Source organism: Aotus nancymaae, unplaced genomic scaffold, assembly GCF_030222135.1.
Source record: "Aotus nancymaae isolate 86718 unplaced genomic scaffold, 86718_ANA_hifiasm-v0.15.2.pri h1tg000039l, whole genome shotgun sequence".
Lineage (NCBI taxonomy): Eukaryota > Metazoa > Chordata > Mammalia > Primates > Aotidae > Aotus > Aotus nancymaae.
In genome coordinates, this window is record NW_026988453.1 from 5,156,266 (window position 1) to 5,174,848 (window position 18,583).

General features: G+C 48.2%; 1 protein-coding gene and 1 long non-coding RNA gene across 2 annotated transcripts in view; one reads left to right on the forward strand and one right to left on the reverse strand.

The window, feature by feature from the left end:
• RNPEP (arginyl aminopeptidase) overlaps positions 1–18,583 on the forward strand; it is a 23,660-nt gene continuing 5,077 nt past the window's right edge. The window contains exons 1-8 of the mRNA XM_012459487.2: positions 1–447; positions 4,903–5,043; positions 5,381–5,529; positions 12,419–12,535; positions 14,045–14,280; positions 16,561–16,674; positions 17,963–18,075; positions 18,246–18,354. Of these exons, the coding sequence (XP_012314910.1) occupies positions 1–447; positions 4,903–5,043; positions 5,381–5,529; positions 12,419–12,535; positions 14,045–14,280; positions 16,561–16,674; positions 17,963–18,075; positions 18,246–18,354 (1,426 nt within the window). The remainder of the gene's footprint in view (positions 448–4,902; positions 5,044–5,380; positions 5,530–12,418; positions 12,536–14,044; positions 14,281–16,560; positions 16,675–17,962; positions 18,076–18,245; positions 18,355–18,583) is intronic.
• LOC135268214 (uncharacterized) overlaps positions 17,198–18,583 on the reverse strand; it is an 11,917-nt gene continuing 10,531 nt past the window's right edge. The window contains exon 2 of the long non-coding RNA XR_010336485.1: positions 17,198–17,258. This is a non-coding gene — a long non-coding RNA (uncharacterized LOC135268214). The remainder of the gene's footprint in view (positions 17,259–18,583) is intronic.

The following is an 18,583-nucleotide window of genomic DNA, read 5'->3' on the forward strand; positions in this document are numbered from 1 at the left end:
ATGGCGAGCTGCGGGCCTTCATCCGGCGGCGGGGCGGCCCGGCAGCAGCTGCACTCGGCGGAGGCGGTGGACGTGGCCTCGGCCTCCAACTTCCGGACCTTCGAGCTGCTGCACTTGCACCTGGACCTGCGGGCTGAGTTCGGTCCGCCGGGGCCTGGCGCAGGGAGCCGGGGGCTGAGCGGCACCGCAGTCCTGGACCTGCGCTGCCTGGAGCCCGAGGACGCCGCCGAGCTGCGGCTGGACTCGCACCCGTGCTTGGAGGTGACGGCGGCGGCGCTGCGGCGGGAGCGGCCCGGGTCCGAGGAGCCGCCCGCGGAGCCCGTGAGCTTCTACACGCGGCCCTTCTCGCACTACGGCCAGGCCCTGTGCGTGTGCTTCCCGCAGCCCTGCCGCGCCGCCGAGCGCCTCCAGGTGCTGCTCACCTACCGCGTCGGGGAGGGACCCGGGGTAAGTGCGCCCGGACTGCTCCCGCCGCTGCCTGCCCGCCCTACCGGCCCCGAGCCGCCCTGCACCTGCACCCGCACCTGCACCTGCACCCGCACCCGCACCCGCACCCACCCAGGAGGACGGACAGGGAGGACCCTTCCACCGGGTCCCTGGAGGGGCCGAACTTCCCGCGCGCCGCCTCTCGGCCTCCTCCCGCTGCTTCCTCTTTTCCTCCCGGGCTGCCTCGTTTCTTTTTTCTGGGCTTGCTGCAGCCACTGGGCGGCGCACCCTTCGCCCTTTCCATCCTTTCTGCGTCTCCTCCCAGGCCTTGGCGGCTTGTCTAGATTGTGCCTCATTCCCGCTCCTCGCACCCGCCGTTTCTAAGACCCTCCATGGCTTTCTGGATGACCTACTACTGTTCATGCACTTCGCTTAGTGCTGCCTCGGACTTTGGGCCGAGGTCCCTGATTATCAGCCACCTTCTCTCTGCTTTATGCTGGCTCTGGAACTAGCCAGATGCTGACCTAGCTCTTTGTTCTGTGTGGCATTCTAGTTACGCGGTTAAAGCTCTTATCTTTTTGTTTCCTCCTGTGAAGTCGTGGATTTGATTAACGAAAGAATTTGAGTGAAAGTGAGAACTGGAATCAGGGTGCTATAGGTGTTATAATAATTTGGCCTCCTCACTGTTGGTTAACTCTTTTTTTCGGGGCAGAGGGCAAATATTGGAAATAAGAGGATGGAGTTACGTGGCTTATATCTGTAAGAGTCAGAAAATCGTTCCCGGAGAGTCCTTAGGCTGTGGCTGCCAGTTATCTCTCAGGTAGAGTGGGTTGCAAGTTTCACAGTAAACTGCTTGCTTACAGTTTAATTTTTCTTTTATTTATTTGAGGCAGAGTCTCACTCTTGTCCAGGCCGGAGTGCAGTGGCAAGATCTCGGCTCACTGCAGCCTCTGCCTCCCGGGTTCAAGCGATTCTCATGCCTCAGCCTCCCTAGTAGCTGGGACTACAGGCGTGCCCCACCACACCTGGCTAATTTTTGTATTGTTTAGTAGAGAGGGAGTTTTACCATGTTGGTCAGGCTTGTCTCGAACTCCTGGCCTCAAGTAATCCACCCACCTCGGCCTCCCATCTAAATAAATAAATAAATAAATAAATAAACCAACACTGTGATAGAACTTGTTTAGAAAATTCAAGTCCAAAGCATGGGATGGAGACTAACCTCTAAGACAAAGGAAAATTCCAGTGCGTCATAGAGAAGCAACATCTGGAAATGTGTTTGGTTGCTCTGTTACAGTCTGTTCCCTGATTTTTGGCAGGAATTAGAAATTAAACATAATGACTAGAAAAAAATCAAGTCCTCCCTGAATTTGTCCACTAACAGTGGCACCTTAAATATCAAAACTGAATAGCTCTCATTTAAGGCATGATGGCAGAGGCCTGTGCTTACAGAGAACTATCCTTTGCACTGTGAAGGTCTTCACTGATGACACTTGTATTTATTCCTTCCTGTCCTTGGCACCGTGCTGGTGAGAGTTCTCCCTGTAGGTAGCACCCTCTTCATAACTTCAGACTCTTTATAAAGAGTATGTACTGTCAGGCTCTTTCATTCCGTTTTCATTTTTTTCTTTTTCTTTTCTTTTCTTTCTTTTCTTTTTTTTTCTTTGAGACAGCTTCACTGTCTTGCCCAGGCTGGAGTGCAGTGGCATGAACTTGGTTCACTACAACCTCTGCCTCCCAAATTCAAGCAATTCTCCTGCTTTAGCCTCCTTTGCTAAGATTACAGGTGTGTGCCACTATGCCCAGCTCATTTTCTTTTATTTTTTTTGAGACGGAGTTTCACTCTTGTTGCCCAGGCTGGAGTATAATGGTGCGATCTCAGCTCGCTGTAACCACCGCCTCCTGGGTTCAAGCAATTCTCTTGCCTCAGCCTCCCGAGTAGCTGGGATTACAGGCACATGCCACCATGCCCAGCTAATTTTTATTTTTTAGTAGAGACGGGGTTTCACCACGTTGGCCAGGTTGGTCTTGATCTCTTGACCTCATGATCCACCCGCCTTGGCCTCCCAAAGTGCTGGGATTACAGGCGTGAGCCACCGTGCCCGGCCCCTAATTTTTTTTTTTTAATAGACTTTATTTATTTATTTATTTATTTGAGATGGAGTCTCGCTCTGTTGCCCAGTCTGGAGTACAGTGGCGCGATCTTGGCTCACTACAACCTCCGCCTCCTGGATTCAAGCAATTCTCCTGCCTCAGCCTCCGAAGTATCTGGGAGTACAGGCACGCACCATCACGCCTGGCTAATTTTTGTATTTTTAGTAGAGATGGGGTTTCACTATGTTGGCCACGCTGGTCTTGAATTCCTGACCTCAGGTGATCTGCCTTCCTCGGCCTCCCAAAGTGCTGGGATTACAGGTGTGAGCCACGGCGCCTGGCCAAAGTGCCATTTTCATCAGGTATTGAGGGTGCATAGTATCCACATGATTTATGACTGTCAGCGTTGACCTTGGTCCGCTGGTTGAAGCAGTGTTTGTCAGCTTTCTCCACTGTGAAGTTATTCTCTCAACCCTTTCTATACTGTGCTCTACCTGTTATAAGGAGACTAAACTTTTCACACACAAAATCTCAAAGAAAATCTCAGCATCCCAATGTAGCTTCCTTATGCCTCTTTAAATAGTATCAGGCAGAGACCTGTGTTCAGAGCCCTTCATTAGACTTGCTCAGGCCTGCCTCCCCACTCTGCATCTGGAGCCAACATCTGTTTACGCCTCTGCTCATGTTGCCATTCATCTCCTTGTGAATGTCTCCTCCCTTCCTTTCCAGCCATCTCAATCCTGCTTTGTCTTTGAAGGTCCAGCCAGAAAGTTTTCTTCCCCTGTGAATCATCCTGGAGTAATCGAATCCATTTCTAAATTCTAAATGGTATTTGTTACCGACGTGTTCCACCCTGTCCCCCTTCCCCATTATATCTGTGTGGTAAATGAATGCCTGTTTGCTATAGGCAAAAACCAGGTTTTGTTGTAATCATTCAGATTTGCCCCCACTTTTTTTTTGAGACAGAGTCTTGCTCTGTTGCCCAGGCTGGAGTGCAGTGGTGTGATCTCAGCTTACTGCGACCTCTGCCTCCTGGGTTCAAGCAATTCTCCTGCCTCAGCCTCCCATGTAGCTGGGATTACAGGTACGTGCCACCATGCCTGGCTAATTTTTGTATTTTTAGTAGAGATGAGGTTTCACCATGTTGGCCAGGCTGGTCATGAACCCCTGACCTCAAGTGATCCACCTGCCTTGGCCTCCCAAAGTGCTGGGATTATAGGCGTGAGCCACGGTGCTCGGCCCAGATTTGCCCCTTTGTTTAAGAGCTAACAGACAACAGATTATGAATCACGTAACCAGTACCTATCATATAAAATAAATTTCTTCTGAAAAGATAAATTTTAGGAATAGAAAACATACTAGGCTGGGCGCGGTGGCTCACACCTGTAATCCCAGCACTTTGGGAGGCCAAAGTGGGCAGATCACCTGAGGTCAGGAGTTCAAGATCAGCCTGACCAACATGGTGAAACCCTGTATCTACTAAAAATACAAAATTAGCTGGCTGTGGTGGCACGTGCCTGTAATCCCAGCTACTTGGGTGGCTTAGGCAGGAGACTCGCTTGAACCCGAGAGACAGAGTTTGCAGTGAGCCGAGATCACACCATTGCACTCCTGCCTGGGCGACAAGAGCGAAACTCCGTCTCAAAAGAAAATAGAAAACACATATTAGACTGGACGTGATGGCTTATGCCTGCAATCCCAGCACTTTGGGAGGCTGAGGTGGGCATATTGCTTGAGGCCAGGAGTTGGAGACCAGCCTGGCCAACATGGCAAAACCCTATCTCTACAATACAAAAATTAGCTGAGCTTGGTGATATACACCTGTGGTCCCAGCTACTTGGGAGGCTGAGGTATGAGAACCGCTTGAACCTGGGAAGTGGAGGTTGTAGTGAGCTGAGATTGCACCATTATACTCCAGCCTGGGCAACAGAATGATACTCTGTCTCAAAAAAACAAAAAAAGAAAATACTTATTAATCACTGACTCCCAGTTGAGTTCTGCTTTTCTGTGTCTTATCACAAGTCCACATACAGCTGCTTCAGTAGATTTTTGTTTGATGAGAAACTACTACAGTGAGAGGGGCATAGGTGGGGGACACATGACAGGGTCAGAGGCCAGGTCCAGGGTCCGTGAGATGACCCATGGGATGCAGTGAGGAATGGACCCTTTCTGGTGGCTCTGCCTGTGAAGTGGACTTTATACCTTGGCTTAGATTCCAGGATGAACTAAATACACAAGCGGAGAGAGCTTTCTGGTCCAAACCAGACTATCTGGCAGAAAGGATTTAAGAATTACCTAAAATTATCTCATTCCAGCCAGCTCCCTTCTCTGGCCAGACTGAGCTTGTGTGGGAGATGTCAGTTCTGAAATGTTCTTTTTGCTTAGGTTTGCTGGTTGACTCCTGAGCAGACAGCAGGAAAGAAGAAGCCCTTTGTGTACACCCAGGGCCAGGCTGTCCTAAACCGGGCCTTCTTCCCTTGCTTCGACACTCCTGCCGTTAAATACAAATATTCAGCTCTTATTGAGGTAAGGAGACTAAGATTAGGTGCACCCACCCTTGGGAATAAGAAATAATTTCAGCCCTATCAATCGGGTCACATATCAGTGGTAAATAATTATATCCCTTCAGTAGTACTTCTGAAAAATGGCTTATTTTTTAATTCTTGCACCTGCTGAAATTGTATGTAGCCCTCCTTGAAATTCCATCAGTTAAGCACAGATTTAGTTTCTTGAAACCTTGTGTTCTCCAAGATAGACTCTGGGCCATTCTCATCACACACAGGTGGCTGGTCATGCTGTTACTCAAACTAATCAAAAGGAGACTCTCTCCAGGTAAAATCTCCTAAGCTTTCTCTGTTGTCAGGTCCCAGATGGCTTCACAGCTGTGATGAGTGCTAGCACCTGGGAGAAGAGAGGTCCAAATAAGTTCTTCTTCCAGATGTGTCAGCCCATCCCCTCCTATCTGATAGCTTTGGCCATCGGAGATCTGGTTTCGGCTGAAGTTGGACCCAGGTATGAGACAAAGACCCGACAGGCAAGGTTGGATTGACCTCAGAGGCGAGGAGGACTCTGACCAGTGGACCTGCTGGGGTGGTTCTTGGGCAGTCTTGGATCCTCTCTCTGAGTCCAGAGCCTTTCTGCAGCTGAGAAGCATGCAGCGTGATTACAGTTGGAGGAAGTGCTGTTTTCTCCCTGCCTTTCTCACTCCCTGTCTCCAGTTCTAATCCTGCTGCCTGGAATGACGTCATCAGCCCTGCTAGCAGTAGTGCTGCCCTGGGCTGCCTTGCCTGGGACAAGGATGTTGTCCATGGATGTTGGAAAGTAGGCTGGAGTTTGTTTTTTTTTGAGATGGAGTCTCGCCGTGTTGCCCAGGCTGGACTGGAGTGCAGTGGCGCGATCTCAGCTCACTGCAACCTCTGCCTCCTGGGTTCAAGCGATTCTCCTGCCTCAGCCTCTTGAGTAACTGGGATTACAGGCATGCACCACACACTCAGCTAATTTTGGTATTTTTAGTAGAGACGGGGTTTCACCATGATGGCCAGGCTGCTCTCTAACTCCTGACCTGAGGTGATTCACCCGCCTCAGCCTCCCAAAGTGCTGGGATTACAAGTGTGAGTCACTGTACCCAGCCTGGGAAATGGATCTTTGTTAATATATTTAAGTTCTAAATGCCCTTCTAGCACCTATATTTACTTTCCTATCTTTGTACCAAATCTCCCCATTTTCTCTAGCACTTAATTCCTGGAAATATACAACTTTGGTATTATTATTTCCTTCTAAGAGGGAGGTGTCCACAGCAGATGCGTGAATCTAAGCCTGTGGTGACAGCAATGCCTCCATGAAGTCAGATGGATCTTGTCAAGATAAAAAGGGATTTTGTAAGGTTTTCTGAGAAAAGGGGTTTGACCAGGAGCATAGGATTTTCCTGGCTCTCATATTTGCTGCCACCATAGCTTGGCCCCGATGTGGGAGCATCAAAGGCTGGACAGTGAAACCGTGACCTTTTCCTGGCGCTGTTGCTGTGCTTTATCTCTGGCCCTGCTCCCAGTTCTGGAGACATTGGTGTCCTTGACAAGATTAGTTACAAGCCTCAGACTTCATAACTTGGCTCAGTGGCACTTGCTGGTATCAGGAGTCTTAGTTTCTGGTTATCAGATGGAATAATAGATGGGATTCTGTTGGCATCTGCTCCCACTGCACACACTCAAAACAGTACCAGTCTGGAAAGACAAAGCGCCTTCCTCTCACGAAGGGCTGTCTTCCCAATAGGCAGGGCAGGGAATGACCAAAGGACGTCATCTTTGCAGTAGACGAGCAGATAGATAAGTGAAGGAATGTCGTTTTCAAGAATATCCTTACTAAGGTTCTATTTGTAACTATTAATGGGAAATGAGAGAAAAATAGATTCTAAAGATATTGAATGATAAAGAGTTTTTTTGTACTCCTGTGATAAAATGACACCATTGTATATCGAACCAGGTGACAGAATCCACTTAGCTGGTGGTAAAGACTTACTCCTTCCCTGATTAGATGGATAGTCGTTGTCTTCTGGGTGACATCTTAGGGTGTTGTGGGGGTGTATTAAATTGGAGGGGCTTTTGACAAGGTGTGCCACCTATCCCAGTCCCTGTTACTGCAGCAAGAAAATCCTGGGCAGAGGGGAGTTATGAATATACCCCAGTAGGCCCTTTAATGTATAATCTTGTCTAATCCTTACACAGACTCAATGAGGATGATACTCTTTGCATTTTAAAAATAAGCAAACCAAGTCTGTGGTGAATGGCTTGTGCAGGACCATTAGTTGGCAAAGCTGCAATTAAAATACAGGTATTTCCATTGCAAATCTAGTGCCCTTTGCACTATACTACTGGTGATGAGATTGCGGCTTGACTGAGAGCATCCTCATTTATTGATTTTTGTGTTTATATTTATTTTTATTTTTTGAGACTGAGTTTTGCTCATGTTGCCCAGGCTGGATTGCAATGGCGTGATCTCAGCTCACTGCAACCTCTGCCTCTCAGGTTCAAGTGATTCTCCTGCCTTGGCCTCCCGAGCAGTCGAGATTACAGGCACCCACCACAATGCCAGGCTAATGTTTTGTATTTTTTAGTAGAGAAGGGCTTTCACCATGTTGGTCATGCTGGTCTCGAACTCCTGACCTCAGGTGATCCACCTGCCTCAGCCTCCCAAAGTACTGGGATTACAGGTGTGAGCCACCGCACCCAGGCGCATTCTCATTTATTTTGACTGAAATGTGGGTCCTGGCGGAGGGATCTTCGATGACCCAGGCTAGCCTGTCTTAACCCTTCTACTTGTAGTAAGCTGAAGTCCAGTGGGCTTAAGGACTGTGGTAATTTTGAAATCCAAGGTGGTGGTAGAACAGTTCACAAAGTAATTCCTTGAAGACACTGACTGCTGTCCCATGGTCTTTTTCTGTCTGGTGTCCTGTCACATCATCTTTGGTGACTTTTCCCTTCTGTCTAATACCCAGGGTTAAAGGTGGCTACAGGGTTCTTTTTTCCCCCTCCCTCCCTCCCTCCCTTCCTTCCTTCTTCCTTCCTTCCTTCCTCCCTCCCTCCCTTCCTTCCTTCCTCCTTCCTTCCTTCCTTTCTTCCTCCCTCCCTCCCTCCCCTCCCCTCTTCCCCTCCCCCCTCCCCCCTTCCCCCCTTCCCTCCCTTCCCTCCTTCTCTCCCTCTCTTTCTTCTCTTTCTTTTCTTTTCTTTCTTCCCTTTCCCCTTCCTTTCTTGTCTCGCTCTCTCCCAGGCTGGAGTGCAAGTGTCAAAACAACAGCTCATTGCAGCCTCAAGCTACTGGGCTCAAGCAGTCCTCCCACTTCAGTTTCCAGAGGAGCTGGGACCACAGGTGCATGCCACCATGCCCAGCTGATTTTGTTTATTTTTTGCAGAAACAAGGTCTTGCTTTGTTGCCCAGGCTGATCTTGAACTCCTGGACTTAAGAGATCCTTCCCCCCAGCTTCCCAAATTGTTGGGATTACAGGAATAAGCCACTGCACCAACCTTCAGGGTTTCTTGACCTCTACTCGAGGAGCCTTCTCCACTCTGTCAGCCACCCACATTCACAGCCATGTTCTGGAGTCTAGGGCCTAGACATAGTCATTGTCATGAACTGTACAATATCTGAACTTTTAAGCACCATATCCTCATTCATTCTGACTCTGCTAACCTTCCAGCTCTCTGACGGCCTCCCTCACACTAGATCCCACCGTGTCTCCCCCTTAAACACATGGCAGCCTCCCTTCTGGAAAGCTATTCATTTCTCCTGGGCGGTCAAGTCCCTCCTGGCTGGGCTTCTCTCCCTGCCCAAGTATGTGGCTGATTACCTCTCACCAACACCCCAGACCCCCTTGCCCACTCTCCCGCTGCTGTAATGTCCCAGTCCCTTGTTATACAATTCCTTTTCTCTACTTCTATGAGTGGGTATTTGGGAGATGTAGAAAATAATGAGACTGCACAGTAATTCACTATACGTACCTTTCGCATTTCTTCCTGAAAACTTGGAATTAAAGAAAAGTCGAAATAGACATTTGTGGGGTTTTCAAGAAAAATGTAACAGATGTACAGTCTTCAGCAGCCGATGTGCTTTCAAGGTTGTTCAACAGTCCTTTTATTTATCTTTCCATCTCACTTCCTTTAAGCAATTCTAAGACTTTACTCTTCAAGTTTCTATCCAAACCCCATCCCCTCACTTAAGCAGATGGTCTTGTCTCCTGCTTTATTGAGAATATTAAATTCATCAGATATGATTATGTCAGTTTCTTGTCCTCCATTTAAAAAGTCATTTCATCTGCTTTTACCCTTCTGGACTCTGACGAAGGTCCTTCCTTCTGTTTAAAGCCAAATCTCTTCCCTCCACATGCCCTCCGGGACTCCGTCTCATCATTTACCTCTTTCTTCAAACCTGCAGCCTCCCCCTCTAGGCAAGCGCCAGTTTCTCTTAGATCTATAGCAAAGCAAAAAACAAACTCAAGGCTGGGTGCGCTGGCTCACGCCTGTAATCCCAGCACTTTGGGAGGTCGAGGTGGGCGGATCACCTGAGGTCGGGAGTTTGAGACCAGTCTGGCCAAAGTGGTGAAACCCCAACTCTACTAAAAATAGAAAAGTCATCCAGGCCGTGGTGGCACATGCCTATAATTCCAGCTACTTGGGAGGCTGAAGCACAAGAATCACTTGAACTTAGGAGGTGGTTGCAGTAAACCACGATTGCACTACTAAACTCCAGCCTTGGTGACAAAGTGAGACTCCACCTCAAAAACAAACTCAAAAAACCCTTGAGCAGATATTCTCTTCTGGCAAAAAACACTGTCCTTTCCTCTGTATCCAGGTAGCTTGAGTGGCATGTATACTCACTGGCTGCACTTCTTGAAAACTCCCCCATCCCACAGTCATTTATTGCTACAACCTGTTGGAATCCAGGCCCCACCCCTGTCATGCCATTGAAACTGTGTAGTAAGAGAGGCCATTCACCTCAACACAGATGACACATGGGATGCTTTTTAGCCCTCGTCTTCAGGGTTCTGCTATTTTTCTTCTTCCCTGTTGGCCCTCTGGCTTCTGTGGCACCACCCATGCTGGTCATAGGGCCTTCTGGTTAATCCTTTCTGGTCTCCTTCCTGGACTCCCCTGCCCAGCTCCTTGTGTGTCGGTATTACCCCAAGCTTCTGTCCTTGACCTGTTCTTTTCTCCTGCGTGCTTTTCTTGTAGAAGCTCACCCATTCTTGTAGTTTAACATATTTCCTGTGTCCTGCAGTCAGAACGATCTCTTAAAACTAAATCCGATCATGTCACTTGGCTTAAAATGCTCCCATGGCTCTGAAGGTCCTGTTCTAGTTTTTGTTTGTTTGTTTTTTGAGACGGAGTCTCACTCTGTCACCCAGGCTGGAGTGCAGTGACGTGATCTCGGCTCACTGCAACCTCTGCCTCCCGGGTTCAAGTGATTCTCCTGCCTCAGCCTCCCGAGTAGCTGGGACTATGGGCGCATGACACTACGCTCAGCTAATTTTTGTATTTTTAGTAGAAACAAGGTTTCCCCATGTTGACCAGGCTGGTCTCGATCTCCTGAAGGTCCAGTTCTGTAACAGGGCAGATAAGACTCTTTGTGACCCGACCCTCTTGGGCCTCTCATGTCCCACCTCGTGCCACTGCCTCCCCATCCCAGTCTGATCCTGTCCTCTAGTAAGCCCAGACTCTCTGTGCTTCCTCACATGCAAGTGCAGTTTTGCATGGCTAGGTCTTTGCTTTTGATGTTTGAGAAGTACCCGATACTGGTTTCCCTGTATCTTTTCCTCCTGGTAGGAATAGTTCCTGTGCTTCAGCAAAGGTAGAGAGGAAGTTTTCCCTCATTGTGGCCTGGACCCATCCCACTTTGCCGTCAGTCTCTTTTTTTTTTGAAAGAGTCTCACTCTGTCACCAGGCTGGAGTGCAATGGTGTGATCTTGGTTCCCCGCAACCTCTGCCTCCCGGGTTCAAGTGATTCTCCTGCCTCAGCCTCTCGAGTAGCAGAGGTTACAGGCGCATACCACCATGCCCTGCTAATTTTTTTTTTTTTTTTTTTTTTTTTTAGTAAAAATGGGGTTTCACCATGTTGGCCAGGATGGTCTCAATCTCCTAACTTCAAGTGATCTGTCCCCCTCGGTCTTCCGAAGTACGGGGATTACAGACATGAGCCACCAGGCCTGGCCAGTCTCATTCATATGTCCGTGTGGGAAAGCAGTTCTATGGCACAGCCGGGGGCTCTGGGCCGAGCAGAGCCTTTAGCTGCAGGAGCCCTGAGGCCATTGCATCTTTCCATTAGACTGGATCTTGTTTTTGTTTTTGTTGGAGGACTCCTCAAGTCACCTTTGTTTCCCTATCTTTTTATTATGAAAATTTCAAATATCTGGAAAATTGAAAGGATGATGCATTGATCACCTGTAGAACCATCCACTTTGTCATATTAGTTTTGTTTAGGAGTAGATTTGTTTCTGTTTTTGCTAGACTATTTAAAAGCAAGTATATCTGTGAACCTCTCTGAAGAATAAAGGCATTCTCCCTTATAACCACAATCCCATTATTGTGCTAAGGCAATTAACAAATTTCTATTAACATTAATTGGTTTAGGTTGGACACAGTGCCTCACGCCTGTAATCTCCATACTTTGAGAGCCTGAGGCAGGTGGATCACTTGAGCCCAAGAGTTTGAGACCAACCAGGGCAACATGACGAAACCCTGCCTCTACAAAAAATAAAAAAAAATTAGCCAGGCATGATGGCATGCACCTGTAGTCCTAGGGTGGGGGAGCTGAGGTGGAAGTATCACTTGAGCCCCGGGTGGCAGAGGTTGGATCATGCCACTGTACTCCAGCCTGGGCAACAGAGCAAGATCCTGTCTTTAAAAAAAAAAAAAAAAGAAAAAGTTTTTCTCTTAAGGTTCCTTTCAATTCCAGATTCTATTATTAGAACCCTTTCTTCATCTTTCCTATAAGTAGGGAGAAGGAAACTAATTTACTGTATAAACCACTGTCTGAAGGGCTTTCGTAATGCTGTCTTATTTAATCTTCACTCATTTTACAGATGAGGAAACTGAGGCTCAGAGAAGTTAAATAACTTTTGCAAGATCGCATTCAGTAGAGAAGCCATAACCAGGTAGCACTGTGGGTTTAGATCCTGTTGCCTAAAAGAGGCAGCTTCCACCTCTGCGAGGCTGTCCTGGGTTCTTATTTCTCAGGTGTGGTGAGCCGTCTCTTGGATCTGTGTGGGTGACCTGTTCTTGCGCCGCCTGTCACTGTGGTTGACTGCATTGTCACATTCACTTGGCGGAAGCCGGTTTTCTCCAGGTGCTTTCGGATCAGGACTCTGCAGTGGTCTCTAGTCACCATTACACTTTCTCTGCTCTCTTGTCTTTAGGAGCCGGGTATGGGCCGAGCCCTGCCTGATTGATGCTGCCAAGAAGGAGTACGACGGAGTGATAGAAGAATTTTTGGCAACAGGAGAGAAGCTTTTTGGACCTTATGTTTGGGGAAGGTGTGGTATTGCATTGACTCTAATGTCTCCAGTTAAACTGAGTCCCTGGTTCCCATTCTCCCTCCTGGTGTGGCTTCTTCTCCTTCTGCCTCCCAGTGCAAAGTTTCCCTGATCCCAGAAGTGAAGGAGAGGAGGAGATGAGGAGGGTGTGAGCCAGGCTTCTCACTGTTGCTGAAGAGAGGACCTAGGAGCAGAGGCTTTTTTTTTTTTTTGAGATGGGTGTCTTGCTCTGTCGCCTAGGCTGGAGTGTAGTGGCATGATCTCCACCTCCCAAGTTCAAGTGATTCTCCTACCTGAACCTCCAGAGTATGTGGGATTACAGATGCCTACCACCACACCCAACTAATTTTTTTTTTTTTTTTGAAACAGAGTCTTACTCTGTTGCCCAGGCTGGAGTGTAGTGGCGCGATCTCAGCTCACTGAAACCTGTGCCTCCCGGGTTCAAGCGATTCTCCTGCCTTAGCCTCCCCAGTAGCTGGGACTACAGGTGCATGCCACCATGCCTGGCTACTTTTTTTGGGGGGAGGGCATTGACACTGAATTTAGCTCTTATTGCCCAGGTTGGGCACAATGGCGTGATTTCGGCTCACTGCAACCTCCGCCTCCCAGGTTTGAGAGATTCTTCTGCCTCAGTCTCCCGGGTAGCTGAAATTACAGACATCCACTACCACACCCAGCTAATTTTTTGTATTTTTAGTAGAGACAGGGTTTCACCATGTTGGCCAGACTGGTCTCGAACTCCTGACCTTAAGAGAGCTGCCCACCTCAGCCTCCCAGAATGCTGAGATTACAGGCCTGAGCCACGGAGCCCAGCCAATTTTTTTATATTTTTAATAGAGATGGGGTTTCATCATGTTAGCCAGGATGGTCTCGATCTCCTGACCTCGTGATCCGCCTGCCTTGGCCTCCCAAAGTGCTGGGATTACAGGTGTGAGCCACTGTGCCCGGACTAATGAATTACAGGTGTGAGCAACCGTGCCCAGATGAAAAGAGGTTCTTGAGGTGATCAGAATGTGCCCTGCAGTTGCCAGTTTGAGATGGGGCAGCACCGTCAAGGGCCGTTGTTGACCCGTGTTTTCCCATGGCTGGAAGTTTCCCCACACTCCATTTTTAACTTTGACGTCTTCAGAAGATAAAAGGCTCCATGTTGGTCTTTATGACTCCAGGTTGGCCTCCAGGGAACTCCGTGTGATGGAGCTGATAATATACTTACCATCTCCACACCTGCTTGGAAGGAGAGAGGGAAACAAGTGCCTGGAGAGTGAGCTCCAGGAGAGCAGACACCACCTGGACGAGGGAAGTCCCAGCAAGGCAGGGCAGCCACGTGGGAGAAGCGCTGAGGAGCCTGGGCTGTATTTTCCACACTGGGCCCGAGATTGTCCTCTGCCTGTTTAGTGACTGCATCTCTTAGGGCTTGGAAATAGACTGGAAAGCCCTTGGTCCGGGAAGTGAGGTAGGGTCTGATCTGGGAAGCCTGGGCCTCTCGGTGACCTCCCCGCTTGTTGGCAGGTACGACTTGCTCTTCATGCCACCGTCCTTTCCATTTGGAGGAATGGAGAACCCTTGTCTGACCTTTGTCACCCCCTGCCTGCTAGCTGGGGACCGCTCCTTGGCAGATGTCATCATCCACGAGATCTCCCACAGTTGGTTTGGGAACCTGGTCACCAATGCCAACTGGGGTGAATTCTGGCTCAATGAAGGTTTCACCATGTACGCCCAGAGGAGGATCTCCACTATCCTCTTTGGTAAAGTGCCCACCTCTCTCCTAAGGACTCTGCCTCCCATTCTTAACCTGTGGGGCCAGTGTGATCTCCTTATGGGATTTCAGAATACAAGTGGGAGTGAAGAGACGAGGCAGTAGTATATTCTTCCCAACATTTTTCTGTGTGTATGAATGGTCAAACTATGACTGATGTTTTTAAAACATTTCCCCAGGTCATTAGATTTTCTTCCATAGCTGCCTGTATGGATGTTTCATCATTTACTGGTTGTTTACAATTTTCCATTGAAATATATTGGCAAACTTCTTTACATATAAATGTCTATTTATATCAGATTATTTCAATAAGGATAAATTCTTAGAAACATAACTTCTGGATCTGAACCTTTTTTTTTTGAGACAGAGTCTCATTCTGTTGCCCAGGCTGGAGTGCAGTGTCGCAATCTCAGCTCAAGCAATTCTCCTGCCTCAGCTCCCCCGCATCCCACCCCTTGTAGCTGGGATTACAGGCTTACACCATCACACCTGGCTAATTTTTGTATTTTTAGTAGAGACAGGATTTTGCTATGTTGGCCAGTCTGGTCTCGAACTCCTGACCTTAAGTGACCTGCCTGCCTAAACTCCCAAAGTGCTGAGACAACAGGTGAGAGGCACTGTGCCTGGCCCTGAACATTTTAAATTACTTAGTCTTTTTAGTACATATTGTCCATTGCTTTCCAGAAAGTTCGTACAAATCTGTACTTTCATTCAGAATGTATATAGCAAGAGCTGTTTGTGAACATCTTAATCAGCCATTAGGAATCCTGCAAACAATTTTTTAAATTTTTTTAGGAGTCTCGCTCTGTCGCCAGGCTGGAGTACAGTGGTGCTATCTTGGCCCACTGCAATTTCTGCCTCCCGGGTTCAAGCGATTTTCCCTGTCTCAGCCTACCAAGTAGCTGGGACTACAGATGCGCGCCACTACACCCAGCTAATTTTTGTATTTTTAGTAGAGACAGGTTTTCACCATGTTGGCCAGGATGGTCTCGATCTCTTGACCTCATGATCCACCTGCCTTGGCCTCCCAAAGTACAGGGATTACTGGCGTAAGCCACCATGCCCAGCCCAAGCAAATATTTTTATCCTATTGTACAGTTAAAGAAACTGAGGCTGAGAGAGACTGAGTCACTTACTCAGAGTCAGAACATCTAGGAAGGGGCAGAGCTGGCTGGTTCAAAAACCCTGTCTCCCTCCCCTTCACTCGTCTCTCAGTCATTTTTTTTAATGCAGAGGAAGACTTAGAGATCCTTAAAAATTTGGGGGGTGATAATTTCTTTTGTCTGACAGAAACAGTCATGAAAATAATTCTGACTTTCATAGAAGATCAAATCATTGCTGGGGGCAGTGGCTCACTCCTGTAATCCTAGCGTTTTGGGAGGCTGACGAAGGTGGATCACCTGAGGTCAGGAGTTCGAGACCAGCCTGACCAATATGGTAAAACCCCGTCTCTACTTAAAATACAAAAATTAGCCAGGCATCATGGTGTGCACCTGTAGTCCCAGCTACTCAGGAAGCTGAGATAGGAGAATTGCTTGAGTTGGGGAGGCAGTGAGCTGAGATCATGCCACTGCACTCCAGCCTGGGCAACAGAGCAAGACTCTGTCTCAAAAAAACAAAGAAGAAGAAGATTAAATAATTATCTAAAAATAAGGCTGAGCATATTGGCTCACACCTGTAATCCCAGCTCTCTGGGAAGCTGAAGCGGGCAGATTACCTGAGGTTAGGAGTTTCAGACCAGCCTGGCCAACATGGTGAATCCCGCTCTCTACTGAAAATGCAAAAATTAGCCAGGCGTGGTGGCGCACACCTGTAATCCCAGGTACTTGAAGGCTGAGGCAGGAGAATCTCTTGAACCTAGGAGGAGGCAGGGGTTGCAGTGAGCTGAGATCGTGCCATTGCACTCCAGCCTGGGTGACAGAGTGAGACTCTGTCTCAAAAAATAAAATAATAAGATAAAATTAAAATATAGTACTTTGATAAGCAAAGGTAACTGTTAGAAAGGTGTGATTCCCCCAGTCCTCACTTAGGAGAGAGGCCAACAGCCTGAGTTAACCAAGTCCTTTGTAACCCAGAGCAACAGGGAGCTAGGGACTAAGTCAGGCTTTCTGTAACTGTCCCTATTTGCCCTGGGTCCCCAGGAGGGTAATACTATTAAGCTTCAGGTATCTGTCACAGTTCTTCTTAAGGCCACAAGGAGGCAGCACAGGAAAATACATTTGGATGTGGTGACAGACTTTCCTCGGGCTTACGTTTGATTTTGTACCAGGCGCTGCATACACCTGCTTGGAGGCTGCAACGGGGCGGGCTTTGCTGCGTCAGCACATGGACATCACTGGAGAGGAACACCCACTCAACAAGCTCCGTGTGAAGATTGAACCAGGTCCAGGAGGCTCCTCTGTCTGACACCCACTTCCCTCGATTGAGCTTGGAGCCCCAAGTTAATTTGAGCTTCATGTTGATCAGTGCACACTTAGAATACTTTCTTCAGAGGGAGGAGTGCTCCAGAGCTCTTTCTAGCCAATTCTCTGGTCACTAGGCTGACTGAACCCAAGCCATTGCAGCCAGATAGGAGTTCTGTCCAGTTCTGTGCGGTTCGTGATGACTTTACCATTGCTTTGTGTTTGTACAAGTCCATATCATTTTACCAGGCCTTTTCCCATTCCTTCATCGTCATCAGGGCAGACCTGTGGATTTTGTAGAGTAAAAGCATTACCCTTATTTTGCAGAGGACAGGTCTGAGTGCCAGAAAAATTAAATGTCTTGCCCAGGTCGTTTATCTAACCAGGGCATGACTACAGCTGAGATCCAGGTCCACTCTCCAAGTTCAGAACTTTTTACTTCCTAAGATTTTCCTTCATTCCATGTGTGCCGAATCTGAAACCTTTTAATGCAATTGAAGCTCATGTTCCTTGATGCCGTTAAGTGTGCAGATGAATTTCTTGGAGACTGGTAATTAGTTTTAGCCTGGAACAGTTGTAAAGACAACACATTAGCTGGGCGCGGTGGCTCACGCCTGTAATCCCAGCACTTTGGGAGGCTGCAGTGGGCGGATCATGGTTTGAGACCAGCCTAGCCACCAGCATGGTGAAACCCATCTTTACTAAAAATACACAAATTAGCTGGGTGTGGTGGTGTGCGCCTGTAATCCCAGCTAATGGAGAGGCTAAGGCAGGAGAATCGCTTGAACCCAGGAGGCAGAGGTTGCAGTGAGCCGAGATCGTGCCACTGCATTCCAGCCTGGGTGACAGAGCGAGACTCAGTCTCAAAAAAACAAACAAAAAAAACCCACAATTGATCTGGGAGGGGAGGTTTGAGTATTTAGGTGGTGACCAGTAGGGCTGGAAGTGACATAGCCTGGTGCTCAGTGGGAAAAGTTGATGGAAACTACCCACACAAAGCATATCCTGGGACTAAGGAAATGTGGCTGTTCCTCCAGAAGGCTGGTTTCTTTGTCCTCGTGTTAGATCCACAGTGAATGCCCTTCTGAGATCCTTGGAAGCACCTTGAGACAGGCCGAGATCTGGAGAGAGAGATCTTGGCCTTGTTGTTGCTGGGGAAGCTGAATTCTGATCTCTTCCACTGCTAGTCTTTGACTCTGGAGCTGGAGAAGAACGTTAAGGGTGACAGGCTACAAAAGCTCAAATCTTGTCTGCTTTCTCCTCTGCCAGGTGTTGACCCGGACGACACCTATAATGAGACTCCCTACGAGAAAGGTTTCTGCTTTGTCTCATACCTGGCCCACTTGGTGGGTGATCAGGATCAGTTTGACAATTTTCTCAAGGTACAGTCACATGAGGGGAGAAGGAAGAGGAGCGGATAAAGCCACTGGGCCAGAGCAAGGGTAGAGGCAGGGGGCGAAAGAGGTAAGGGGTTGGAGGAGGACCCAGGACACAGAGGGACTCCACTCCCCACAGGGCCAGAGAGGGTCTGAAGAGTCTTCCCTCCTCACAGGCCTATGTCCATGAATTCAAATTCCAAAGCATCTTAGCCGATGATTTTCTGGACTTCTACTTGGAATATTTCCCTGAGCTTAAGAAAAAGAGAGTGGATACCATTCCGGGTAAGCAGAGAAACTGGCCCACAGGCTTCTTTAAAATAGCGAAGAATATCTAATTTACACTCTGGAAGATGGTGGTGGATGGGAAAACACTGGACCAGAGTCAGCCAGGTAGGGGCACGTTGGGGAGCAAACCCAGAATCCTGGGATTTATTTCACAAAAATGACTTCATTTGACTCCTCTCTGCCTCATTTTCTCCCAATCTGTTTCCTTACTCTCTCCGCTGGTTTT